Source organism: Lipophrys pholis (genome assembly GCF_963383615.2).
Source record: "Lipophrys pholis genome assembly, chromosome: 8".
NCBI classification, from domain to species: domain Eukaryota; kingdom Metazoa; phylum Chordata; class Actinopteri; order Blenniiformes; family Blenniidae; genus Lipophrys; species Lipophrys pholis.
The window spans coordinates 254,668-281,048 of NC_137630.1; the positions used below are offsets into that span (position 1 = coordinate 254,668).

The 26,381-nt window shown below is 45.5% G+C and overlaps 1 protein-coding gene across 1 annotated transcript in view; it reads right to left on the reverse strand.

The window, feature by feature from the left end:
* The window catches only part of sass6 (SAS-6 centriolar assembly protein), a 55,653-nt gene that overhangs the window by 19,013 nt on the left and 10,259 nt on the right, over positions 1-26,381 (reverse strand). Inside the window, exons 6-12 of the mRNA XM_080470159.1 lie at positions 24,744-24,863; positions 24,516-24,662; positions 18,436-18,630; positions 18,276-18,365; positions 10,131-10,310; positions 9,279-9,360; positions 7,415-7,628 (exon numbers count right to left, since the gene is read on the reverse strand). Coding sequence (XP_080326285.1) covers positions 7,415-7,628; positions 9,279-9,360; positions 10,131-10,310; positions 18,276-18,365; positions 18,436-18,630; positions 24,516-24,662; positions 24,744-24,863 — 1,028 coding nt within the window. The remainder of the gene's footprint in view (positions 1-7,414; positions 7,629-9,278; positions 9,361-10,130; positions 10,311-18,275; positions 18,366-18,435; positions 18,631-24,515; positions 24,663-24,743; positions 24,864-26,381) is intronic.

The window sequence follows — 26,381 nt, forward strand, 5'->3', positions numbered from 1 at the left end:
ACTTTTCCCACGACAGATTACGTCGCCATACTTTCAGCTAGAGAGGCGATTTAAATTTTAAAACGTTGCCGCTCTTGTCCTCTATTCAAATATGTCAAGGTATTTTTCACTGCTAATCCACATTTGAAGCTGTGAGCCCTCAAGTGTGGTAAACTTTACAGTCGTTTTTACATTTTAACATGAGTGTGTATGTGGTGAGCAAGAGTGGAGAGAGTTTCAGCAGAGTGGTAGAGGCTGCAGATTTTCCGTCACAAGACATCAAAACCGAGCTACAAGCCTAGAAGCTAGAAGCACAACTTCTAACAAGCCGGCTCTTTTGTCTCAAAAACAAACGCTTCTCTCTGCGTGAGCCTTAATTGACAGCAAGTCATCTCCAGACTGAGATTGGTTCATCATCAGACCAACGCTCATCATAGACTTTTCTTAGTATTTGTACTTATCTGGCCTGTCTGCCTCTCTCTCTCTCCCTCTTCTTTTCCTCTCTCTCCCTGTCCTATCCCATGTACTTCTCCCCCCAACCGGTCAAGGCGGATGGCCGTCCTTCCAGAGTCTAGGGTCCGCCCCACGGTTTCTTCCTGAAGAGGGAGTTCTTATGAACTTCTCTCCATGCGAGGGAGTTTTTCCTGGCCACTCTTGCTTGTTACACCTGCTTGCTTTGGAAGGGTTTAGTTGGGTCCTGTTGTACTCTATCATTGTAAGAGCGCTTTGAGATGTTTGTTGATGTGATTTAGCGCTTTACAAATAAAATTGAATTGAAGTGCAGGATTTCCTCCTTCTGCTCGAATGCATTTTGGGGAGACATTTTCTCACTCAAAGCCAAAACTTCCCTCATTTGTCTCAACTCCTCCAGGGGAGACGGAACATGGTAGAGACATGAAAAGCTCCCTATCTGTCCTTCAATTTCTTCTGATGCCCACGGTGAAAGAATTTTGCAGCCAAGAGACACGGTTCTGGAGTTATGACCCATTGTTCGGGAGGTGCGCTTCACCATTTCTCAGTGCATGAAAGACAGCCCCACCCACCCACACACACAGCTTTTCAAAGTGATCTTCAGGTAGATAGCAGGTATGAGCCTCACATGCTCTGTCTCAGGCCCTGATAGTACACAGCAGGGGGCATCGGTCGGGGGCATGGGTCAGCGGCAGGTGGCAGGCACAATACAATTTCCGTGGGAATTGTCTAGTTATTTCTTACCTTGTTAATGTCTTGACTATATTTTCTATTCCTTTTACAACTCGTGTGGTAAATAAAAATGTGACTTCTCATGGAAAACACAAAATTGTCTGGGTGACACCAAACTTTTGAACGGTAGTGTATATATGTACACACACTTATATAAGTTATCGGATATGTGAAAAATCTAAGTTAAATTTAGTATGGTCCTAAAGAGTTGATTATGTTAATCTTTTATCAAAAGACAATGCGACATGTTTGACGGAGCTCCTCCATCCCTGAAAACGTCACAAAAGCTCAAAACAGGTATAACATGACCTCTTGTCTGAAATATCTCATCAGAACTGGCTTCTTCCACCTGGAGAACATTGCCTGCCTCCACCCATCATTTTCCTTTTCTGCCGCTGCAACCCTCCATGCATTCATCACATCCAGACTGGACTCCTGCTGTAGCGCCCTCTATGGCTCGTCATTCAAAGTCCTCAATAAGACATAATAATAATTCCAGAATTCTGCTCCCTGCCTCATCACACACTCCCGCTCCCGGGACCAGCCAAGTGTCAGTGTGGTATGTAGGCCTTATCGTTGACCTTAGCGTAGGCTTACCTTGCTTCTGGCAGCGATTTGGGATCATGCTTGTAGATTTTCTGCTGAAACAGCAGAAGGTGTGCGAGTATGACGAAGCAACAGTTCCTCTGGCCTCAAAGTTAGCAGGTATTGGCCTGTGACATGGAGTCAGAGACCTTGATGTGCTCTGATATGGCAGGAAGAGTCTGGTCACCTCAGCTCTGAGAAACAGGAAAGAACGTTCTACTAGAACAGACCTGGGCATTGTACGGCCCCCGGGCCACATACGGCCCTTTGCTTGACTCTCACCGGCCCGTGTAAGGTTAATTGGGAATTACAAAATAAACATATTTTCTAATTTTACCTCATGCATGGACTAAAGCTGCATTGCTTTTATTTTGAAGTTGCATTTTATTCACGTACAGTGACGCAATACGTAAATCAAGACGTGCGCATGATTGACAAGACGACTTTAGCCCTCAAAAATGTCCACTAATGCTAAAAAAAGAAAGGTAAGATGCCGAATGCAGGGTTTTCAACAAAAAATGGACTGCTAAGTATTTAGTTACTGAAGTCAGAGGTAAAGCCGTGTGTTTAGTTTGCAGGGAGCAGATCGCCGTGTTTAAGGATTATAATTTGAGTCGGCATTATGAGACGAAACACACTGAGAAATACAAAACCTTGAGTGATGCTGAGAGGGCACGGACATCGGAAGCGTTGCTAGCTAAGCTACAAAAGCAGCAAGGCTGTTTTACCAAGCTTCACGCATCCAGGGACGCAGCAACCAAGACCAGCTTTGTGATATCCCACAAAATCGCTAAAAACAGTAAGCCATTCTCAGAGGGGGAGTTTGTCAAAGAGTGCTTGGTGGACTCTGCAGCACTGAATTGTCCTGAAAAGAAAGAAGCATTTGAGCTAGTCCCGCTGTCCAGGCGAACCGTGACGCGGAGGGTTGAGGACATTGCGGGAAATCTGGAGCTTCAGCTGCAACGTGAAGTGGCAAGTTTTGACTTTTTCTCCTTGGCTTTGGACGAGAGCTGTGATGTCCGTGACACAGCCCAGTTACTCGTATTTGTCGGTGGGATAACGGACTTTAAGATGACGGAGGAGCTGGCTGCAGTGCGGTCAATGAAAGGGACAACGACAGGGAGTGATCTGTTCACGGAGGTAAATACGTGCATGGACACACTGGGACTGAAATGGGACAGACTGGCTGGTGTCACAACGGACGGTTGTCTGAATCTTACGGGGAAAAATGTCGGACTTTTGAAACGTATGCAAGATAAAGTGACTGAAATCGACGCAGATCAGAAATTGGTATTTTTGCATTGTATTATACACCAGCATGTGTTGTGCAAGTCAGTGCTGAAAATTAACCATGTTATTGATGTTGTAACTAAAATAGTAAACTTCATCAGGGCACGCACATTGAATCACAGACAGTTTGTTGCACTTTTGGAGGACCATGAGACTGAGCATAGTGACATCGGCTACCACAGCTGTCAGATGGCTCAGCTTGGTAAAAGTGCTAAAAAGAGTTTGGGACCTGAAAGCTGAGATTCAAGAGTTTTGTGAGAAGAAAGGGAAAGACATCCCAGAGCTCTCAGATGAGGACTGGATGGCAGATTTTGCATTTGCTGTTGATGTGACTGCACTGATGAATGAACTGAACACCAAACTGCAAGGCAAGGGCCTTTTTGTTCATGAAATGCACAGCCTGGTGAAGGCTTTCCTGAAAAAGATGCAGTTTCTTTCAAGCCAACTGGAGAGCAACACTCTCACTCATATGCAAACCCTGAAAGAAGTCACACCATCAGCTGATCACCTCTGCAGGTACTCATCCATGTTAGGAGCACTGCATGCTGAGGTCTCAAGGCGCTTTGAAGATCTCAGAACAATGAAGGATGAAATGCAGATGATTTCCTCTCCCTTTACCTGCAGTGTGGATGATGCACCCAGTGATGTTCAGCTGGAACTTATTGACCTGCAGTGTGATGCAGCACTGGAAGAGAGGTTTAAGTCAGGATCACTGCTGGATCTTTACTCTTCTCTCAAGAAGGAGAACTTTCCAAACATGAGGAGACATGCTCAGAAGATGTTGGTTCTCTTTGGCTCTTTGACATATGTGAACAAACATTCTCAGTGATGAAGTTTACTAAATCCAGGTATAGATCCTCTCTCACAGATGATCATCTGTCAGCTTTGCTTCGCATCTCCACCTCAGATATTCAACCTGACTTTGATGCACTCGTTAAAACCCAACAGAGACTAGATTTCTCACACTGAACCAAAAATAAGACCTCCAAATGAGGTGGTTAGACTACAAATTTAGGCATGTAAAGGCACCAACTAGCAGTGAATGGGACACTTTCTTTGGAGGCTCTTTTCTCAAAATCACAGTTCAGTGACAATCATTATAATATGATGTTTCTTGCTTAATATTTAGAGAACAAAGACAATGTGATGTCTTTAGAAAGCTAAGAACCTCTTTCCAACAGTACTGTATATGAAACTCAAAATGTGTTTTGGGGTGAATTTGACTGAAAATGATCACTAATATAATGAGTCACAAACGGTAAGAACGTTCACATTTTGTTTACCATTGTTGTGGGAAAATCTGATTGAATAAATTATATTTTTTGTAAGGCAACCTCACTTTTTCATTGCTTAATCATAATATATACACTTACCAGCTTGTCAAAACAATGCTATTTACTGCTTTTTATAAAGAAATACAATTAATATTATTCAGAATTGAGTTAAGCCTTTTGACCCGGCCCTCCACAATATTTTCTGTTCATGTGGCCCCATGGAAAAAATAATTGCCCACCCCTGTACTAGGAGATTCTCGTATATCATTTTTAATTATTTTTGAAATACTAGAACGTTTGAGGCAGAGCAGAAAAACTGTTTTCATCATTTTGTGCAGTTCTTCAACTGTGCTCAGTTATGTTCTCAGTAGTGTTGTGCCGATACCGATACCAGTATCGGGAGGGGGGGCCGATAGACCACTAAAAGCTGGTCTCGGTATCGGCAGGTACGTACTATTAACTCATCGATACGCAGCGCCGTGTTTTTCTCTCTCCTGACTCTCCCTCACTGCTGCCCTGACTCCTGATCCAGGTATGGTGACGTATTCAGTACATGCCAAGGAAAGCCTCATATCTATATTATTTGTTATTTTAATTTAAATTTAACTGGGGTTGCACTACTGTTTTACATGTATTTACCGGTACATGGATATTGCACTATTTTTGGCCATTTGTGAGCTAAAACTCAGGTTTAGATTCTTTTTTCAGTTTCACCCATACCAGGTAGGGAATAAAGAAGTTGTCCTACATTTACTGTGTTGGTGTTTTGTTCCTGTTTCACAAAGGTTTAAGCAGCCAGATGAAGCCATGATACCAATGATTCATACAACCAAGTGAGGATGCAGTTCTTAAGAACTGGAAGAAAAACAGGCCACATCTTTTTTAAACACTGCGGTATAGGCAAGTATCGGTATCAGCAAGTATCGGTGTCGGCCCATACTATGCAACTGGGTATCGGGACACAAAATTGGTATTGGAACGACACTAGTTCTCAGCTTGTACTCCGTTAAAACAACAACACTTAAACTCACTTGTGAACAATACAATTTCCCAATGTGGAATATCTATGTACAATTACCGTGTGAATAATTCTCTTCATTTTGTTTGTTTTCTTATATTGTACATACATTTTAGAGCCGACATTGACTTATCAAAGGAATTTTCATTGAGTGCTCTATATCTGCTATTCCCCTTTGCTGCTGTGCAAACGTCCTTGTGTGGGGCTAAAGACGGTTCATTTCACTCTATTCCACATTTCAACTATGTAAATATATACATTAATACTGTAGTGCAAAACAGTTCGCTCCAACAATGTTTACCACGAAAAAAACTGTCTGTACTCAGGCGTCTCTTGTAGATTACTCCACACAAACGTTTTCTTCATGCACGTGTTTGCAAGCAAGGATTTATTTAAGCTGGGGATATGTTGGGAAGCGCCCCCGTGGCAGTGCACTATCTGGATAGTTTACAAAGGAACTTACCATCAACGGGATCTCTTGGAGACGCAGCTGGTACAGCTGAATGTCTTGGCGATGATGTGTCCAGTTCACCCAGCCTGTCAGCAGCTTCAATATAGACGACTCCATTTGAGAAGTTGGCGCGAAATATGTGCAAGTTGGCGTGACGGTGACGCTACTTCTAGTCACCCGCGCTAACATATAAACATAGCAACTACATAGCCACTGCAAGCAGGAATGGTGTGATCAGGTATGGACGAGTCCCCCTGAACTGAAAGACCCCCCACAGCCCTTGATTTGCTTTGTATTGCTTTTGTCTTTTCCAGACGGCTTGACTCGTCCAGTAAATGACAAAAACAAATGAAAAAGACAGAACAGGTCAAGCATTGACAAAATGGAATAAGCAAAGACAAGATAGAAAAAGAATATGACTACCGTTGTATATTTTTTGTATTATTGATTCAATTAATTTTGACACTCCTGTGATTCCATACATGCATAGTACCCCCCCAGTGTACAAATCCCCCCATGTGAAGCAGGTAAAAGGGAATCCCCACCTCCCACTGAAATTCAAGTGCTGCCAGCCATAATTCACCTGCAGATCCTGAATCACTCTGTCGTCCTGTAGCTTCCCCTCGTTTTCTCCTGTCCCTGTCTGACCCCAGCAAACTCTCCACCATGACATTCTCCAGCTGCCATCTTGACTCCACCCCACCTCCCTGCTCAAAGCCTGTATTCCCTCTCCTCCCTCTCCTCCCCATAGGGTTAGACTTTGTGCTCACTGCTTATTTTGTTAACTGGCTTATAGAAACGTTGTCGCGCCACACAACATGGCATCTTTCAATGAGGTGCAGGAGCTCCTCCTCTCAGTAACAGGAGGAGCTCCTCCTCCCAGTAACAGGAGGCGGAGCTTCAGCAGGAGCTCCTCCTCCCAGTAACAGGAGGCGGAGCTTCACCAGGTGCTCCTCCTCACATTAACAGGAGGCGTAGCTTCACCAGGAGCTCCTCTCAGTAACAGGAGGCGGAGCTTCAGCAGGAGCTCCTCCTCCCAGTAACAGGAGGCGGAGCTTCACCAGGAGCTCCTCCTCACATTAACAGGAGGCGGAGCTTCAGCAGGAGCTCCTCCTCTCAGTAAAAAGAGGCGGCGCTCCTCCTCCCAGTAACAGGAGGCGTAGCTTCACCAGGAGCTCCTCCTCTCAGTAACAGGAGGCGGAGCTTCAGCAGGAGCTCCTACACACAACTCGCTGCGGTTAGCCACAGAGCATTAATTCTACACACAGCTAGCCAGGGAGCGGCAAACCACATAGCAACGTTTAAAACTCTTAAATCGGAGATCCATTGTCGATCCCGCTCACCATCCAGAACAAGCCGCTACTGCGAGCAACGACAACTCTACAGACATCCTGCCACCAGAAGATGTCAGTCAAAATGGTGCAATATGACAGTGCCCTAGTTTTGGCGCAGAGTAAGGTCAATAAGGTCAGCTGTCAACTCTAACGAAAGCCAACAGTGACCTAAACTTTGTTGCTATGGTTACGGTGGTTGTTGCTAATGAATGCTAACAGTGTGGTTGGCTCTCATAACAAAGCGTTCTTAGCTACAGGCAGTGGGGAAGTGTACAGGCACCTGTGTGTGGTCGCTGGAGGCGGAGCTGCAGCAGGTAGTCCAGGGGTTCTTGTCCGAGACAGGAAGTTATCCTGCAGAGGAGCAGCAGGGTGTTGGAGCCTCAGGGCGCCGCCGAGCTGCAAACACTCTGCAGAGCCATGTGACCTCGGTGACCTCTGCAGCTGCTTCTCATTCAGCTGCTTCTCATTCAGCTGCTTGTTCAGCCAACTGATCACTGCACACACAGACGCAGACGTGTCAAACCAGTACAGCCAACAATCGTCTGGATTGTCATTGAGGGATGTCCCGATCAGATCAGTAGATATCGGATCGGGGCCGATATTGGTGATTTGTGAGTGATCGGGAATCGGCAAATCCAGCCGATCACCCCGCCGATCTAAAAAAAAAAAAAAAAGAATGCGGTCCACAACGTCCCCTAATAACCAGAACAATCAGGGACTAGAAGCTCGGGTGGAGCTGCAGAAGCTAGAAGCAGGCGGAGCGGGGCCATAGACCTATAAAACTAGAGTTATATATAGTGTATGTGTTTATGTGCAGAAGTCTACTTCTACATTTCTATGTGGTCTGTCTTCTTCTGCGTTTTTGTTGTGTTTGGTGAGTCACAGCACCCCTAAAGGCCTGGCATGTGTACTACATGCCCTGAAGCCTGGTGTTGAGCCGTGTTCATAGTGAGGTGTGACAGAGGTTCTTAGGGAGAAGACCAGGGAGGACAAAGATCGTTTATTCGTCGTGTGGATGTTCCCTCAGTTTACAACAACAACTAAAGAAAAAGCCACACCGAAGCAGCAAACTCGGTGCGGCTTTAAAATAAAGGATTATAAAATAAAGGATTATAAAATAAAGGATCAGTCCCCACAGGGCAGCGATATGGTGAAACAAGAACCCAGAAGGTTACTCTAGTTTGAAGGGAGACTGGGATATTCTGAATACGTTTTTGAGAGTACTATGTTCAGAGTACTTTTGTCAAACAGGTTTTACCACTTTGAAGTGGAATGAAGTGTTTATACTTCACATTGAAATGTAAATGTTTTGTGACATTCAGGTCAAACCTCTCATACTGCTTTAAGGTAAACTGGAATTTATTACACAAAGAAGTTACATTGGAGCCTGAGAGTATTTATGTTTAAGTCATTCTGAGAAGAATTTTGATTCAATAAGTGAGTTTTACAATCAGTTCTAGCTAAACAAAGCTTCTGCCAATAGTGCTTTTAGCTTCAGACATCTTAGTTGCTCCAAAAATACACTATTGAGTATCTTTGCAATACCAATGTAAGTATCGGATCAGGAAAGTATCGGTATCGGCCGATACTCAATTCTGAAAAATCGGATCGGTTTTGGGGGCAAAAAAGTGCGATGGGGACGTCCCTACTGTCATTGTCAGCAGCTTCTGCCACTCAGAAGTTTTCATGGTTTTACACCATTTCAGTTGTTTTATACTTTATTGCTTGAAGCTGTTAAAGCTATTTTAGTCATTAAAACCATTTACATTTTTTCCACATCAGTTCAAGCCAATATTTTTGATCCCTTTATCTAATTTAGTTCTGATTTCAGAATATATTCTCATCTTTATTTGGCATTCGACATTGAATATTTCTGGCACCGTTGGGGCCTAAGCTCACAGCAACGTGACGTTGGCCTGGCGTCAACATGGCGTCAGGGTGGCATCAGCCTGGCGTCAACATGGCTTCAGGGTGGCATCAGCCTGGCGTCAACATGGCGTCAGGGTGGCATCAGCCCGCCGTTAAAGCGACGCCACGTCAACACCAAGCTGACGTGGCGTCACTTTAACGGCGTTGGCCTCACGTTGACATGGGATCAGCCTGGCTTTAGAGTGGCGTTACCATCAGCGTGAGCCGAGACTCACCGTTCTCATTTGTCTTCAGCACGTCTCGGCTCTCATTGAGCTTATGCACAGTGACGTCCAGCTGCTCTTTCAGCTTCTCCACCTGGAACAGACCACATGAGGTGGGTTAGATGGTTAACATCAGTAGGTCCCTGCAGGTCTTTCTCCCTGTAGGTCTCTGTCCCTGCAGGTCTCTGTACCAGCAGGTCTCGGTCCCTGTAGGTCTATCTATCTGCAGGTCTCTGTCCGAGCAGGTCTCTGTCCCTGCAGATCTTTCTACCTGCAGGTCTCTGTACCAGCAGGTCTCTGTCCCTGCAGGTATCTGTACCAGCAGGTCTTTCTATCTGCACGTCTTTCTACCAGCAGGTCTATCTATCTGCAGGTCTATCTATCTGCAGGTCTATCTATCTGCAGGTCTTTCTACCTGCAGGTCTCTGTACCAGCAGGTCTCTGTCCCTGCAGGTATCTGTACCAGCAGGTCTTTTGTATCTGCACGTCTTTCTACCAGCAGGTCTATCTATCTGCAGGTCTATCTATCTGCAGGTCTCTGTACCAGCAGGTCTCTGTCCCTGCAGATCTTTCTACCTGCAGGTCTCCGTACCAGCAGGTCTCCGTACCAGCAGGTCTTTCTACCTGCAAATTTCATTACCAGCAGGTCTTTGTACCATCATGTCTTTCTACCAACAGGTCTCTGTCCCTGCAAGTGTCTGTCCCTGCAAGTGTCTGTACCAGCAGGTTTCGGTACCAGCAGGTCTCTGTCCCTGCAGGTCTCTGTCCCTGCAGGTCTCTGTACTAGCAGGTTTCTGTACTTGCAGGTCTCTGTACCTGCAGGTCTTCGTACCTGCAGGTCTCTGTCCCCGCAGGTCTCTGTACCTGCAGGTCTTTGGCGGAGAGCTGCTGTTGAGTGTCGAGCAGAAGCTTCTCTGCACTTTGCAGCGTCTGCGAAGTTTCCTGAAGACGTCTCTCTTGGGACACCGTCACAGTGTTTTTCACCTTCACCTTTCCCAGCAGAGCTCGAACCTCCGCCTGCAGCTTCTGGATGATCCCGTTAGCCTGGAACCAACAACTCAATCTTCATTTTAAAGTATCCTACAATCACATTGAGATGTGCCATTTAAGAATCTCATTCCTGCTTTACTTCTTTAGTATTAGCAGCATTAACAGAGCATTCAGATGCCAACATTAGCAGTGTGAGTGCCAGCCTTAGGGTACTTCTATTGGGAACATGTCAGCACAGGTTCAAACATTCGGTATAATACGGTAATTATCTGGATTCGCTGTGGCGTCGTAAAAGGAGGTATTAAGAATAAAGCGACCGTAGGAAGGGCCCGTCGCCGCCCCGTTCGACCCGACAACGGACACCTGCCCCACGAGAAACCCCCCGCCCTGAGGTTTGTCCGTCCTTCACATTACACATCTTTGACATGGTGGGGGGTGGGGGTGGGGTGGGCTCTTCTATTGGGAAATATATGGTAGTTTTTACATTCTATCATTTATTAGGAACCGAGCCCAGAGGCAAGGACTCTAATGTTTTTGTTGTTTTTCTAATCATTCTTTTTTCTTCCACTCCAGTCTCTCAGTTGGGGAGGTCAAGAGTTCCAGAGATGGGTGGAGGAGACAGACAGTTTAAAGCTTTGCTCATCATGGTGGAGTGAGACAGCTGAAACCTCATGGTGGAGAGATGGGTGGAGGAGACAGCTGAACGCTCCTCATGGTGGAGAGATGGGTGGCGAGACAGCTGAAAGCTCCTCATGGTGGAGAGATGGGTGGCGAGACAGCTGAACGCTCCTCATGGTGGAGAGATGGGTGGAGGAGACAGCTGAACGCTCATGGTGGATAGCTGGGTGGAGAGACAGCTGAAAGCTCATCATGGTGGAGAGATGGATGGAGGAGACAGACAGCTGAAACCTCTGCTTCTCATGGTGGAGAGACGGGTGGAGGAGACAGACAGCTGAAAGCTTTGTTCCTCATGGTGGAGAGAGACAGCTGAACGCTCCTCATGGTGGAGAGATGGGTGGAGAGACAGCTGAACGCTCCTCATGGTGGAGAGATGGGTGGAGGAGACAGACAGCTGAACACTCATGGTGGGTAGATGGGTGGAGAGACTGCTGAAAGCTCATCATGGTGGAGAGATGGGTGGAGTGACAGCTGAAAGCTCATCAAGGTGGAGAGATGGATGGAGGAGACAGACAGCTGAAAGCTCAGCTCATCAAGGTGGAGAGATGGGTGGAGAGACAGCTGAACGCTCCTCATGGTGGAGAGATGGGTGGAGGAGACAGACAGCTGAAAGCTCTGCTCCTCATGGTGGAGAGATGGGTGGAGAGACAGCTGAACGCTCCTCATGGTGGAGAGATGGATGGAGGAGACAGACAGCTGAAAGCTCTGCTCCTCATGGTGGAGAGATGGGTGGAGAGACAGCTGAACGCTCCTCATGGTGGAGAGATGGGTGGAGAGACAGCTGAACGCTCCTCATGGTGGAGAGACAGACAGCTGAAAGCTCTGCTCCTCATGGTGGAGAGACAGCTGAACGCTCCTCATGGTAGAGAGATGGGTGGAGGAGACAGACAGCTGAAAGCTCTGCTCCTCATGGTGGAGAGAGACAGCTGAACGCTCCTCATGGTGGAGAGACAGGTGGAGGAGACAGACAGCTGAAAGCGTTGCTCCTCATGGTGGAGAGATGGGTGGAGTGAGACAGCTGAAAACTCCGCATGGTGGAGAGACGGGTGGAGAGACAGCTGAAATCTCATCATGGTGGAGATGGGTGGAGGAGACAGCTGAAAGCTCTGCTCCTCATGGTGGAGAGATGGGTGGAGAGACAGCTGAACGCTCCTCATGGTGGAGAGATGGGTGGAGGAGACAGACAGCTGAAAGCTCTGCTCCTCATGGTGGAGAGAGACAGCTGAACGCTCCTCATGGTGGAGAGACAGGTGGAGGAGACAGACAGCTGAAAGCGTTGCTCCTCATGGTGGAGAGATGGGTGGAGAGACAGCTGAACGCTCCTCATGGTGGAAAGATGGGTGGAGAGACAGCTGAACGCTCCTCATGGTGGAGAGATGGGTGGAGGAGACAGACAGCTGTAAGCTCTGCTCCTCATGGTGGAGAGATAGCTGAAAGCTCCTCATTGTGGAGAGACAGGTGGAGGAGACAGCTGAAAGCTTTGCTCCTCATGGTGGAGAGACGGGTGGAGAGAGACAGCTGAAAGCTCCTCATGGTGGAGAGATGGGTGGAGGAGACAGACAGCTTAAAGCTCTACTCCTCATGGTGGAGAGATGAGTGGATGAGAGACAGCTGAAAGCTCATGAAGGTGAGACGGGTGAAGGAGAGACAGCTGGAAGCTCCTCATAGAGGTGAGACGGGTGAAGGAGACAGACAGCTGAAAGCTCCTCATGGTGGTGAGACGGGTGGAGGAGAGACAGCTAAAAGCTCTGCTCCTTATGGTGGGGAGATGGGTGGAGGAGACAGGCAGCTGAAAGCTCTTCTCCTCATGGTGGAGACTTGGGTGGAGGAGGCAGAGACAGCTTAAAGCTCATGCTCCTCATGGTAGAGAGTTGGATGGAGGAGACAGACAGCTGAAAGCTCTGCTCCTCATGGTGGAGGGACGGGTGGAGGAGAGAGACAGCTGAAAGCTGCTCAAGGTGGAGAGACGGGTGGAGGAGAAAGACAGCTGAAAGCTCCTCCTGGTGGAGAGACGGGTGGGTTAGGGTTAGAGGGAGAGGCTCCTGGGTGGAGTAATGGTGGTGAGGAGGAGGGAGAGAGTCCTGGGTGGAGTGATGGTGGTGAGGAGGGCAGAGACAGTCCTGGGTGGAGTGATGGTATTGAGGAGGAGGGAGAGAATCCTGGGTGGAGTGATGGTGGTGAGGAGGAGGGAGAGTCTCCTGGGTGGAGTGATGGTGGTGAGGAGGAGGGAGAGAGTCCTGGGTGGAGTGATCGTAGTGAGGAGGAGGGAGAGTCTTCTGGGTGGAGGTGAGGAGGAGGAGGGAGAGTCTCCTGGGTGGAGTGATGGTAGTGAGGAGGAGGGAGAGTCTCCTGGGTGGAGTGATGGTGGTGAGGAGGAGGGAGAGTCTCCTGGGTGGAGGTGAGGAGGAGAGAGAGTCTCCTGGGTGGAGTGATGTTGCTCAGAGCATGAACTTAAGATGTGTGGGCTGTGAGCAGGAGGTTTCATACTTTATCTTTTATAAATAGAAGCAGACAAATTGACAAGCGAGTCACAAGCACTGGAAGCACTGGAAGCACTGGAAGCACTGGAAGCACTGGAAGCACTGGAAGCACTGGAAGCACTGGAAGCACTGGAAGCACTGGAAGCACTGGAAGCACTGGAAGCACTGGAAGCACTGCTCCAGATCAGCTCAATGAGCACATCTTCTCTATTGTGTATAAGTGCAAACAAGTTAAGCTTTTATTTTGACACTACCCGACAGGAACACCATGACAGGAGGACACCCCACATAAAACCCTCTTCCCTCCTGCTTGCCCTGCCACAACTAATAAACTAAACTAAACTAGATGAACTAACTAACTACATGAACTAAGCAACAAAAACACAACACAACAGAATCATTACCAACACCACAAACGTAATATAACCCCAATAATTACATCTAAAACACCACCAACAGAAACTCCCTTGATGCACTGCAGCGATCCGCTCTGCGATCTTCATTCAATGTTCTATTCATGTTCAGGACTAACATGTTAAGGAGAACGGTTCATGATCTTTCATTTTTTGTACATCTTGTTTTGTGGAACCCCTGATGCGGCCCAGCCTCACCCAGACTCTGTCCCCAGGTGAGTTGAGTTTGAGACCCCTGCTCTAGAGTCTTTCTAGAATGTAATGGATCCAGAGCGGGTACTCAGGTGATCAGAGCGGCTACAACCAACTACTGGACGGAAAGAACCGGATCCCTAAACCCAAAAGGTGACTGCCTTCCAGTTTCTCTCTGTTTTAGCTCCTATTAGCACCTGTCTCGTCATGGCTTCCCCCTCCTCTCCTCCTATTTTTTCCTGCTCCAAATGTCAGATGTTTATCTCCACCTCGACCTCAGTTGCTGACTCAGGGACCTGTGACCTGGAGCTTTACTGTAGCACTTGAGACGAGGCTGAGTCAGCTTGAGGAACTTCTCCTCTCTGTCCAGTTTAGGGCTAGCCCTGTAGCTAGTAGCCCCCCGCCAAGTTTAGCTGGAGCGGAGCATTCTAGCTTAGCAGCGCAGGTAGCTGCTAACTCTAGTCCCCCCTCAGCGGCCCCCGAGCAGCCGGGGGAACAGGGCGGTTGGGTGACTGCCAGGGGTAAACGTAGCAGCAAGAAGTCTACCGGACACCCCCGCTACACCCCGCAGGCCTCCGTCAGTGTCTCCAATATGTTTGCCCCACTCAGCAGCACGCTGGTTGAGAAGGACACGCTGGTTATTGGCTCCTCTATAGTGAGACACGTTAACCTAGGACAACCAGCGGCCACAGTTAGCTGCCTGCCTGGGGCCAGAGCAGGCGACATTGAGTCCCAGCTAAAGCTAATGACCAAGAGTAAACGGAGATTTAAAGGGATTATAATCCACTGCGGTAGAAACGACGTTCGCCTGAAGAAGTCTGAGGTCCTCAAAGCTAACGTAGAGTCAGTGTGCACATACGCGCGGACCATTTCAGACGAAGTAGTTTTCTCTGGCCCCCTCCCAAACCTCATCAGTGACGAGATGTTTAGCCGCACGTCATCTTTTAACCGCTGGCTGTCAGGGTGGTGTCCCAGTAACTCGGTAGGCTTCATTAATAATTGGAAGTCCTTCTGGGACAAGCCTGGTCTCATCAGGAGGGACGGCATCCATCCCACGTTGGATGGAGCGTACCTCTTATCTAGAAACAAAGTTAAAAGCTTAGCTCCTCCATCCTGACGTAGCAGAGTGGGGACCAGGCAACAGAGTCGCAGTCCTACACGCCTCTCTGAGTTTCCCTCTGGGCAGTCACCAACCATAGCTAACTTAGTTAAACATCCCATAGAGACTGTGTCTATCCCTCGGACCACCACAAGTATAAAACTATCTAAACCTAGGAAAACTACTTCTAATGACTACAAAAACTTCATCCGTATCAAGTGTGAAACTAGACAAAATCAAGACAAACAAATTAAATGTGGTTTCCTAAACATTAGATCTTTATCATCCAAAGCTCTTCTAGTCAATGATCTGATAAGTGAACACAACATTGATCTCTTTGGATGAACAGAAACCTGGCTACGTAAAGATGAGTATGTTAGTCTAAATGAAGCCTCCCCTCCAAGTCATACTAACACTCAAATAGCTGGTGAAAGTGGTGGAGGAGGGTGGAGGCAGCCATCTAGAACTCTCAGTTCTAATTAATATTAACCCTAAACCCAACTTTAGTTCTTTTGAGAGTCTGAGCATGACCATGCCACACCCGTCAAATAAAATAGTAAATTCTGTAGAATCTGTAATCATTTATCGTCCTCCTGGACCTTCTTCAACTTTTCTAACTGAATTCTCTGAATTGTTGTCAGATGTAGCCCTGACTAAAGATAAGGTTATCATGGTAGGAGACTTCAATGTTCATGTTGACCTAGAAAATGATAGTTTCAGTGCAGCTTTAGATCTACACTTGACTCTCTAGGTTTCTCTCAGGTAGTAGACGGGCCTACCCATAAACATCTACACACCCTAGACCTTATTCTAACTTATGGTTTGAATATAGAGCATCTGACCATCTCTCCTCACAATGATTTCCTGTCAGATCACTTCTTAATAACCTTTGACTTTGTTCTAAATAGTTCTAACCCTCCGGTTAAAGCCGTGTTAACCAGGTCTCTCTCTGATAACATAGTAACTAAATTCAAGGAAAGAATTCCCTCTGCTATAGAATCAGTAGTGAATCTTCCTGACCCGTATACTGTTGCTAGCTCAGACATTGAATACCTAACAAACAGTCTGACAGATATGCTAAAAACAACGCTAGACGACATAGCTCCTCAAAAAATGAAACTGAAAAAACAGGAAAAGTCCTCCCCATGGTTTAACTCATCAACCCGCGAGCTTAAACAACGCTCCCGTAGATTAGAAAGAACTTGGCGTTCAACAAAAACAGACCTAGATTATATAGCCTGGAAGGATAGCTTCAAAACTTATAAGAAAGCTCTGAGTAGAAGTAGAACTAATTACTACTCATCCTTAATAGAGGAAAACAAAAACAAGCCTCGGTTTCTTTTCAGTACTGTAGCCAAACTGACCAAGAACCAAAATAGCGTGGAGCCCACCATTCCTATCAATATATGTAGTGAGGACTTCATGAAGTTCTTTCAAAATAAAATGACAAGGCTTAGGGATAACATCCATCAAACCCTACCGTCCGTTAGCCCCATAACAGAGGAACTGGTTAAACCTAACAGTCATCTGGAATGCTTTCAGCAAATACAACTAGTCGAACTAAACTCCCTTATTTCTTCTGCTAAACCAACTACTAGCCTGTTGGACCCAATTCCTACTAGAATTCTGAAAGAGGCACTGCCACTAATCAATAATTCTATACTCGCAATTATTAACCAGTCTCTAACAATAGGCTATGTGCCCCAATCCTTTAAACTAGCAGTTATTAAACCTCTCATTAAGAAGCCAAACTTAAACACAAGCCTTCTCTCAAACTACAGGCTGATCTCCAACCTTCCTTTCCTGTCAAAGGTTCTGGAGCAAGTAGTCGCTAAACAACTCCAGGATTATGTGCAGGAGAATAATCTGTTAGAGGACCTTCAGTCCAGCTTCAGAATGAACCACAGTACAGAGACTGCTCTGCTAAAAGTTACTAATGACCTTGTAATGGCCTCAGATAGAGCTCTTCTATCTGCTTTACTTCTTCTGGACCTTAGTACTGCATTTGATACTGTCCATCATAATATACTCTTAAGGAGATTAGAAGATGCCGTCGGCATTAAAAACTTAGCCTTAAACTGGTTTAAATCATATTTATCTGATATTTATCAGTACTTTATCTCCATCTGGATCTTAATTTTATTTAAATTGTGATTGTTCAAACGAGGAGACGGAGGATCTCCTCACACAAGCGTCCAGTAGCTCTGGTCGGAGCGTACAGATTACGCTGTCTACCTCAGAGGGTCAGAGCGGTGGACCTCAGAGGGGGTGGAGCGGCGGACCTCAGAGGGGGCGGAGCGATGGACCTCAGAGGGGGCGGAGCGATGGACCTAAGAGGGGGCGGAGCGATGGACCTCAGAGGGGCGGAGCGAAGCACACAGGGTGGATGAGGAGTTTCACGTCATGCGTACGTTAGTTTGACTTTGACTTTCCAGCAGAGAACATAAACCCACCAAGAGGTCCAGTCTGGTCCCACCAAGCAAGGAGCTTATAGAGGATTTATACAAGGTTTATTTTACATTTCATTGTATTTTGCAGCAGAATGTTTCATTAAGATTGACTTTATGTTGAGATTGTAATCACTTTCAGTACGAACTGTTTGATCCTACAAAGATACAGACGATTCCATTACATCCACTGTGACCACAACAAGGGAAAACTTTGAAGTGTAAATTTAAAGGTTATTATAGTAATATTTTACCAGTCTGGTCCACTCAGGATGAAACTAGACTGTACGTGGTCCCTGAAGTACATTAAATCTGATTTAATAACTTATTTTGTATACATCTTAAATACGTGTGTATATATGTATTTATATTCTATACATCTTTGCATTGGTTCAGTTATATGGTTATAAATAACCAGAACACATTTGGTGTTTGGTTCCTTCAATATCAACTGGTGCTACAATTTGTGCTCGTGACAGGTACCTCTGAAGAGAGGACACCTGTCTTCAGGGGACACTTGCCCAAGGATTTTAGGGTGTCCATACATCACAGTACAATTGTATTTAATTGATGTATTATTCACTATTTGGCAAGTATTTCAGCAGATGTTTAGAGTTTCTTGGGGACGGACTCTGGGTCCCTTGTTTTTTTTACGGCTGACAAATGCCGGCTCCTCCCAGACGATGATCAGAATAAGTTGAATCTCGCACCTTGAGCAGTTCTTCAGACAGCGACTTCACAGTTGCTTCCAGTTTCCTCGTCTGAGCTTCTTTGCTGTGGACATTGTCCTTCATGGAGTCCTGCAGGAGAAAGGCAGCGATGCTTTCAGGCTGAACAGCTCAGTTGGTTCCTGGAGGCTTTGGACCGAACCTTTTGCTGCTGCGTGGCCTCCAGCACGTCATTAGTGCGTCTCATCAACTGCTGCTGGTCTCGGCTCTCCTGCTCCAGAACCGCCACCCGGGTCTGCAGCCGGACCACAGAGCTCTGCTGCTGCTGCAGCTCCGAGTCCAGCCGGCTGTTCTCCCTCCGCACCGTCTGACACTGCTGCTTCCAACGCTGGCTCTCCTGCAGGAGGGACAACCACCGTCTGACACTGCTGCTTCCAGCGCTGGCTCTACTGCAGGAGAGACAACCACCGTCTGACACTGCTGCTTCCAGCGCTGGCTCTCCTGCAGCAGAGACAACCACCGTCTGACAGGCTGCAGAACGGAACAAAGTTCTAAACTGGAAGAAAAGAACAACTGAACTAAAATGAAAAAAAACATTAAGTTTAGGAACTAACAAGTCAAAGGAAAACTTGAAATTCAGTGGAAACACCGCCCCCCCCCCCAAAAAATTTTTTTTTTATTCTGTGTCGAAAAGAAATGACATTTACATAAATTCTGAATTAATAAAAAACCGACAGGTTGCTGCAACGTAAGGGTGAGTGATATGACGATATGCAGCCAGAAGCCTTTTCCCCACCCCGCCTCCGCTGCAGCCAGGAGCCTTTTCCCCACCCCGCCTCCGCTGCAGCCAGGAGCCTTTTCCCCACCCCGCCTCCGCTGCAGCCAGGAGTCTTTCCCCACCCCACCTGCGCTCAATCCGACACTGAACCAGAATAAACCTTGATCTCCTTCATCAATTCAAACTTTAGGGATTTGTGTATCAAAACACCTCCTTTATGTCTGCCTTTAAAGCTGCTGTAGAAAGAATTGTTTTTCTGTTTTGTGTCTTCTGTTTCTGAAGTGTGTCTCTTGGAAAAATATAATTTCATTTTTTTCCCTCTTCATTTTACTCATCACTTTTCCCCATTTGATAGGGTTGGTGAGCCTGTTAATATTAAGTGATGCTATTTAGAAATAACCTTCATTAACCATGACACTGATGTTGGCAACCTGCATGTGAGAACAAGAACTCCAGAAAACAAGAACAGAAAAAGAACATCTACACACAACTGGTCCCAAAACTAGGCTCTCTATTAGACCTGTTGAATCCCCAGGCAGTGGTTGGGGCTCCTCGCGAGCCCTTCTGGTGAGAGGAGAAAGAAAACTTCTCCACACAATCATTCATAGCTGTCCTGGTCATGTGTGTAAAGTTATCATTAAGGGCTGAGTATTAACACTGGCTCGATGATGCAGGCAGACAAAAATCAATCAAAAAGAAAAAGCAAAGTAAGTGTTTTGAGATTTAAAGGTCTATATTTAAACAGCGTCTCTATTTATTGACCACTTGAAATCAAAGCATCCGAGCGGCATTTACAGGGTAACGGGGTAAAATCTATTTTTCCTTCTCTCGTCAAGCTTCAGGTTGTTTTCAACAACTAACAAAACTGTTGCATTACTCGGCAGTGTAACAGTTAATTTATTCTTCAACTCCAAGTCCCTTCGAGACTGACCGTTTACAGTCCATGGACACGCCCCCAGAGTGTCCTTCCTCGTGGACTTCTCAGGCTGCTGTTGGCAGCACCAGCACCCCACCCAGCCTAAATGAAGCAACTCCCACCACTCATGTTAACCATCATGTCCCTGGAGGAACTGGATGAGGAGGAGGAGCATCTATCTAGAACTCTGGTCTTCTTATTGATCCCAGAACTAAAACTAACCAGAACCCTTTGAAAGTCTCACTCTGAATGTCATGACTCTGACCAGAAAACCCAGCAGCAGTTCTACTTGTCCTAGTGTCCCGTCCTCCTGGACCATACTCTGAATGTCTCTCTACTTTAATGCTGAGCTCAGATAAAGTCCTTATAGTGGGAGACTTTAACATTCATGTAGATGTTGACAATGAGCCTTAGCATAGCATTTAGCTCTTTACTGGACACAATGTGATTTTCACAGAAGGTGAATGAACTCACTCATTATCTTAATCACACGCTTGATCTTGTCCTCACTTATGGTAGTGACACTGATCAATTAATGGTTCTTCCCCACAACCCTCTGTTGTCTCATCACTTCCTGACATCATTTGAATTTACATTAACTGGCTTCATAGCCCCGGAAAATAAACTGAAATATAAGAGATCATTCAATGCTGGAGCCAAAGTCAGGGAAGTACTCCCATCAATACGGACTTCAGTTCCATCCGTGGATCCAGCAGTAAACAGCTGTCACACCATTGGCATTAGCCCTACTCAAACTGACTTGGTTGTAGATGGAACAGCAGCCTTACTTCACTCCACACTTGATTCCATTGCTCCCTTAAAGATACATGCAACAACTCAGAGGAGGATAGTTCCATGGTATAATGGTAATGAGAACTTTAAAGAAATCACCAGGAAAATTAGAGAAGAAATGGTACTTAACTCAGTTAGAAGTATTTCGAACAGCCTGGAGAGATAGTTTGTTAATCTATAAATATATCCCTTTATAAAACCCAAAATACCTCCTATTCCTCCTTAATAGAAGAAAACAAGAACAATCCTAGATTTCTCTTCAGTACTATAGCCAGGCTGACAAAAAGTCGCAGCAATGACTTCGTAAACTTCTTTAATGACAAGATTCTAACTATTAGGGATCAAATTAAAGACTCACTGCCCAAAGCAGTCGCAGATCGATCAACCACATCTTCAGACTAGTTAGTGGAGCGTGATTTCCAGTTATCCAACTTCCACCCTATAGAAGTCCTTAAGTTCTCCTCAATCGTGGCTTCATCTAAACTAACAACTTGCCGACTAGATCCAATCCCCACTAAACTGTTTAAAAATACTTTCCCCGTGATTAGTACATCAATACTAGATCAGATCAACATATCTCTAATGACAGCTTATGTACCACAAGCCTTAAAGGTTCCTGTTGTTAAACCTCTTCTTAAAAAACCTAACCTCGACCCAGGTGTCTTAGCAAGTTACAGGTCAATATCCAACCTTCCTTTATTTCTAAAATCCTACAGGAAGTAGTTTCAGTCACTGAGTATGGATATCCAACATTCCCTTTATTTCTAAAATCCAACAGGAAGTAGTTTCAGTCACTGAGTATCAATATCCAACCTTCCTTTATTTCTAAAATCCTACAGGAAGTAGTTTCAATCACCGAGTATCAATATCCAACCTTCTTTTATTTCTAAAATCCTAGAAAAAGTGATTACAAGTCAGTCATGTGATCATTGAAGTAAAAATAACTTATTTCAGTCTTTCCAGTCGGTTTTAGATTCATCAGAGCACAGAGACTCTCTGATCAGAGTTATTGATCATCTTCTCTTGGCCTCAGACAAAGAACTGGTCTCTGTTCTGGTCCTATTAGATCTCAGTGCTACATTGATACTATTGATCGGAACATTGATACTATTGATCGGAACAGTGATACTATTGATCGGAACAGTGATACTATTGATCAGATCATCAATACTATTGATCGGAACATTGATACTATTGATCAGAACAGTGATACTGTTGATCAGATCATTGATACTGTTGATCAGTGCATTGATACTGTTGATCAGTGCATTGGTACTGCTGATCAGTGCAATGGTACTGATGATCAGAACATTGGTACTATTGATCAGAACATCCTATTACGGAGACTAGAACACATCATGGGGCTTAAAGGTACAGCACTAAATTGGTTTCGATCATATTTATCAGTCAGGTTCCACTTTGTTCGTGTTCACGATAACTCTTCAGTCCAGACTGAAGTTAAACATGGAGTTCCACAGGGTTCTGTCTTAGGTCCTATACTTTTTACTTTATACACGCTTCCTGTAGGGAATATTATTAAAAAACACTCCATTAACTTCCATTGTTATGCAGATGACACACAAATCTATTCATCTATGGAACCAGAGGATCATAACCAACGTTCTGAACTAGAAGCTGTCTTGAAGACATAAAGGTTGGATGAGCTGTAATTTCCTGCTCCTGAACTCTGATAAAACTGAAATTATATTCGGTCCAAAACGTGAGAGAGAAATATTCTAAAGATCTAGTAACACTAAATGGTATTACTTTGTTCTCCAGTACCACTGTGAGGAACCTAGGAGTTCTTTTGGACCAGGATTTATCCTTCAACTCCGTATTAAACAAATAAAATAGAATACAATGTTAGAAGGACGTTACAGTAGTCTAAAGGAGAGATAGAAGGATGTTACAGTAGTCTAAAGGAGAGAAAGGAGGATGTTACAGTGGTCTAAAGGAGAAGAGAAAGAAGGATGTTACAGTAGTCTAAAGAAGAGATAGAAGGATGTTACAGTGGTCTAAAGGAGAAGAGAAAGAAGGATGTTACAGTAGTCTAAAGGAGAGATAGAAGGATGTTACAGTAGTCTAAAGAAGAGAAAGAAGGATGTTACAGTAGTCTAAAGAAGAGATAGAAGGATGTTACAGTAGTCTAAAGAAGAGATAGAAGGATGTTACAGTGGCCTAAAGGAGAGATAGAAGGATGTTACAGTGGTCTAAAGGAGAAGAGAAAGAAGGATGTTACAGTAGTCTAAAGGAGAGATAGAAGGATGTTACAGTAGTCTAAAGGAGAGAAAGAAGGATGTTACAGTGGTCTAAAGGAGAAGTAAAAGAAGGATGTTACAGTAGTCTAAAGAAGAGATAGAAGGATGTTACAGTAGTCTAAAGGAGAAGAGAAAGATGTTACAGTAGTTTAAAGGAGAGATAGAAGGATGTTACAGTAGTCTAAAGAAGAGATATAAGGATGTTACAGTGGTCTAAAGGAGAAGAGAAAGGAGGATGTTACAGTGGTCTAAAGGAGAGAAAGGAGGATGTTACAGTGGTCTAAAGGAGAAGAGATAGAAGGATGTTACAGTAGTCTAAAGGAGAGAAAGGAGGATGTTACAGTGGTCTAAAGGAGAAGAGAAAGGAGGATGTTACAGTGGTCTAAAGGAGAAGAGAAAGAAGGATGTTACAGTAGTCTAAAGGAGAAGAGATAGAAGGATGTTACAGTAGTCTAAAGGAGAGAAAGGAGGATGCTACAGTGGTCTAAAGGAGAAGAGAAAGGAGGATGTTACAGTAGTCTGAAGGAGAGATAGAAGGATGTTACAGTAGTCTAAAGGAGAAGAGAAAGAAGGATGTTACAGTAGTCTAAAGAAGAGATAGAAGGATGGTACAGTGGTCTAAAGGAGAGCAAAGGGGAGAAAAGGGAGAAAAATGAGCACAGGGAGGAGAGTGAATATAGGGAGGAGAGTGAGAAAAGGGACGACGGTGAGAAAAGGGAGGACAGTGAGCACAGGGAGGAGAGAGAACAGAGGGAGGAGAGTGAGAAAAGGGAGGAGAGTGAGAAAAGGGAGGAGAGTGAGCAGAGGGAGGACAGTGAGCACAGTGAGAAAAGAGAGGAGAGTAAGCAGAGGGAAAAAAGTGAGCACAGGGAGGAGAGTGAGAAAAGGGAGGGGAGATAACAGAGGGAGAAAAGGGAGGAGAGATAACAGAGGGAGAAAAGGGAGGAGAGTGAGAAAAGGGAGGACAGTGAGCACAGGGAGGACAGTGAGCACAGGGAGGAGAGTGAGCACAGGAAGGAGAGTGAGCACAGGGAGGAGAGTGAGCACAGGGAGGAGAGTGAGAAAAGGGAGGAGAGAACAGAGGGAGAAAAGGGAGGAGAGTGAGAAAAGAGAGGAGAGAGAACAGAGGGAGAAAAGGGAGGAGAGTGAGCAGAGGGAGGACAGTGAGCACAGTGAGAAAAGAGAGGAGAGATAACAGAGGGAGAAAAGGGAGGAGAGATAAAGTGAGCACAGGGAGGAGAGTGAGAAAAGGGAGGACAGTGAGCACAGGGAGGACAGTGAGCACAGGGAAGAGAGTGAGAAAAGGGAGGAGAGTAAGCAGAGGGAAAAAAGTGAGCACAGGGAGGAGTTAGAAAAGTGAGGACAGTGAGAAAAGGGAGGACAGTGAGAAAAGGGAGGACAGTGAGCACAGGGAGGACGGTGAGCACAGGGAGGAGGGTGAGCACAGGGATGAGAGTGAGCACAGGGATGAGAGTGAGCACAGGGATGAGAGTGAGCACAGGGATGAGAGTGAGCACAGGGAGGACAAGGTGTCTGACCTGGTCGGCGAGCTGCAGTTTGGTTTGCAGGTCTCTGAGGGCCGACTCCTGCTGGTACTTGTCCCTGGTCAGATCCCTGCAGGACTCCTCCAGCCGGGTCAGGCAGCTCTGCAGCTCCTCGCGCTGCAGCTCGGCCTGCAGCTGCAGCTGCAACAACATCAACAACAACACACTGAAGTCTCTGAAACACAAGTTGCTCAGCGCCTCAGGTGCTCGCCCTCTTCTCACCTCGGCACTCTTCTCTCTCTCAGACTGAAGCTCGTCGGCGTGGCAACTGGACAGCGAGCTGGTCTGATGGCTCCAATCGGAGCGCAGCTTCTCCAGCTCCTTGCTCCTCTCACACAGAGTCTGTCCAACCAGAGACACCATCAGGTACAAGCAAAAACAGCTCCCCCATGTGGACAAACACTGCTTGTATATATTACACACAAACTGAAGGCGTTTCAGCGTTTTTAGTCTAATTTATCATCATTTCAGTTTCATGATCATTCTGTAATTATTCCATATATTTACAGTATGTTCACGACTTTTACAATCTATATTGTATTTCTTGTGCATGCCTGTGGCAAGGTTCAAAGATTACTATCCTAGGACACCATTTAATTTTAATCTTTTTCTTCCACCGCTTTTTCGACATGTATTTCGTCCCACACCGTTGGAGCACGTACAAAGCACACCACACAGTGTGGAAAATTCGGGAATAGTGTGCTATGACTTTTTTGTTTTTACACTTTAGTCACCATTGCAAGCCCTCCCTGAAAGTGAATGGTCACACTGTGTGTGTGTGTGTGTGTGTGTGTGTGTGTGTGTGTGTGTGTGTGTGTGTGTGTTGGGAGGGTTAATAAGTGTTAGGTCTACAATTTTACTAGTGGTATAGGTCTCCACTAAGAAGACAGGTAAAACTAACCAGTGTTTTCCATCTCTGCCCAGTGCCTCCTGGGGGAATTCTGCACTCCGTGGGTCTTTTCAGGAGTCGGAGTGATTTTCCCCCTGCAGGGGGCGCTACCAAAAGAGTCCTGAAGTCCAGTCCAGGTGTGGCGGAGCTCCCCAGACCGCCCCAAGCCACGGGCCACAGGAAGTGATGCCCAGACACCCGAAGGATCACAGAGAATGGCCGCAAGGGGGCGCCAGAAGTGACGTACATGGAAGGTGACGCGCCGGAAGTGATCCGAGGAAGCGCCTCTACAGGAAGTGACTCGCCGGAAAAGACGCAAAACGGGACGTTTATGCCTCAACGCAGTTCAACGCACATTTATCGTTTCTTTTTCCGCATCTTTCATGTCTGAGTCGAGGATCGTCTTCTGATAAGGTAAAGATTTGCCTTCTTGTCTATAAAGAAACGATCAGCCTGCAGTAATAAGAAGCAGTAGTTCTATCAGTATTAATGAGAGTAGGAGTAGTTATTATATCAGTATTAATGAGTAGCCGTAGTAGTTCTATCAGTATTGAGAGTAGGAGTAGTTCTATCAGTATCAATGAGAGTAGCAGTAGTAGTTCCATCAGTATTTATTATATCAGTATTAATGAGAGCAGCAGTAGTTATATCAGTATCAATGAGAGTAGCAGTATTTATTATCAGTATTAATGAGAGTAGCAGTGGTTATATCAGTATTAATGAGTAGCAGCAGTAGTTATATCAGTATTAATGAGAGGAGGAGTAGTTATGTCAGTATTAATGAGAGTAGCAGTATTTATATCAATATTAATGAGAGTAGCAGTATTTATATCAGTATTAATGAGAGGAGTAGTAGTTATATCAGTATTGAGAGTAGCAGTAGTTATATCAGTATTAATGAGAGGAGGAGTAGTTATGTCAGTATTAATGAGAATAACAGTAGTTATATCAGTATTAATGAGAGGAGGAGT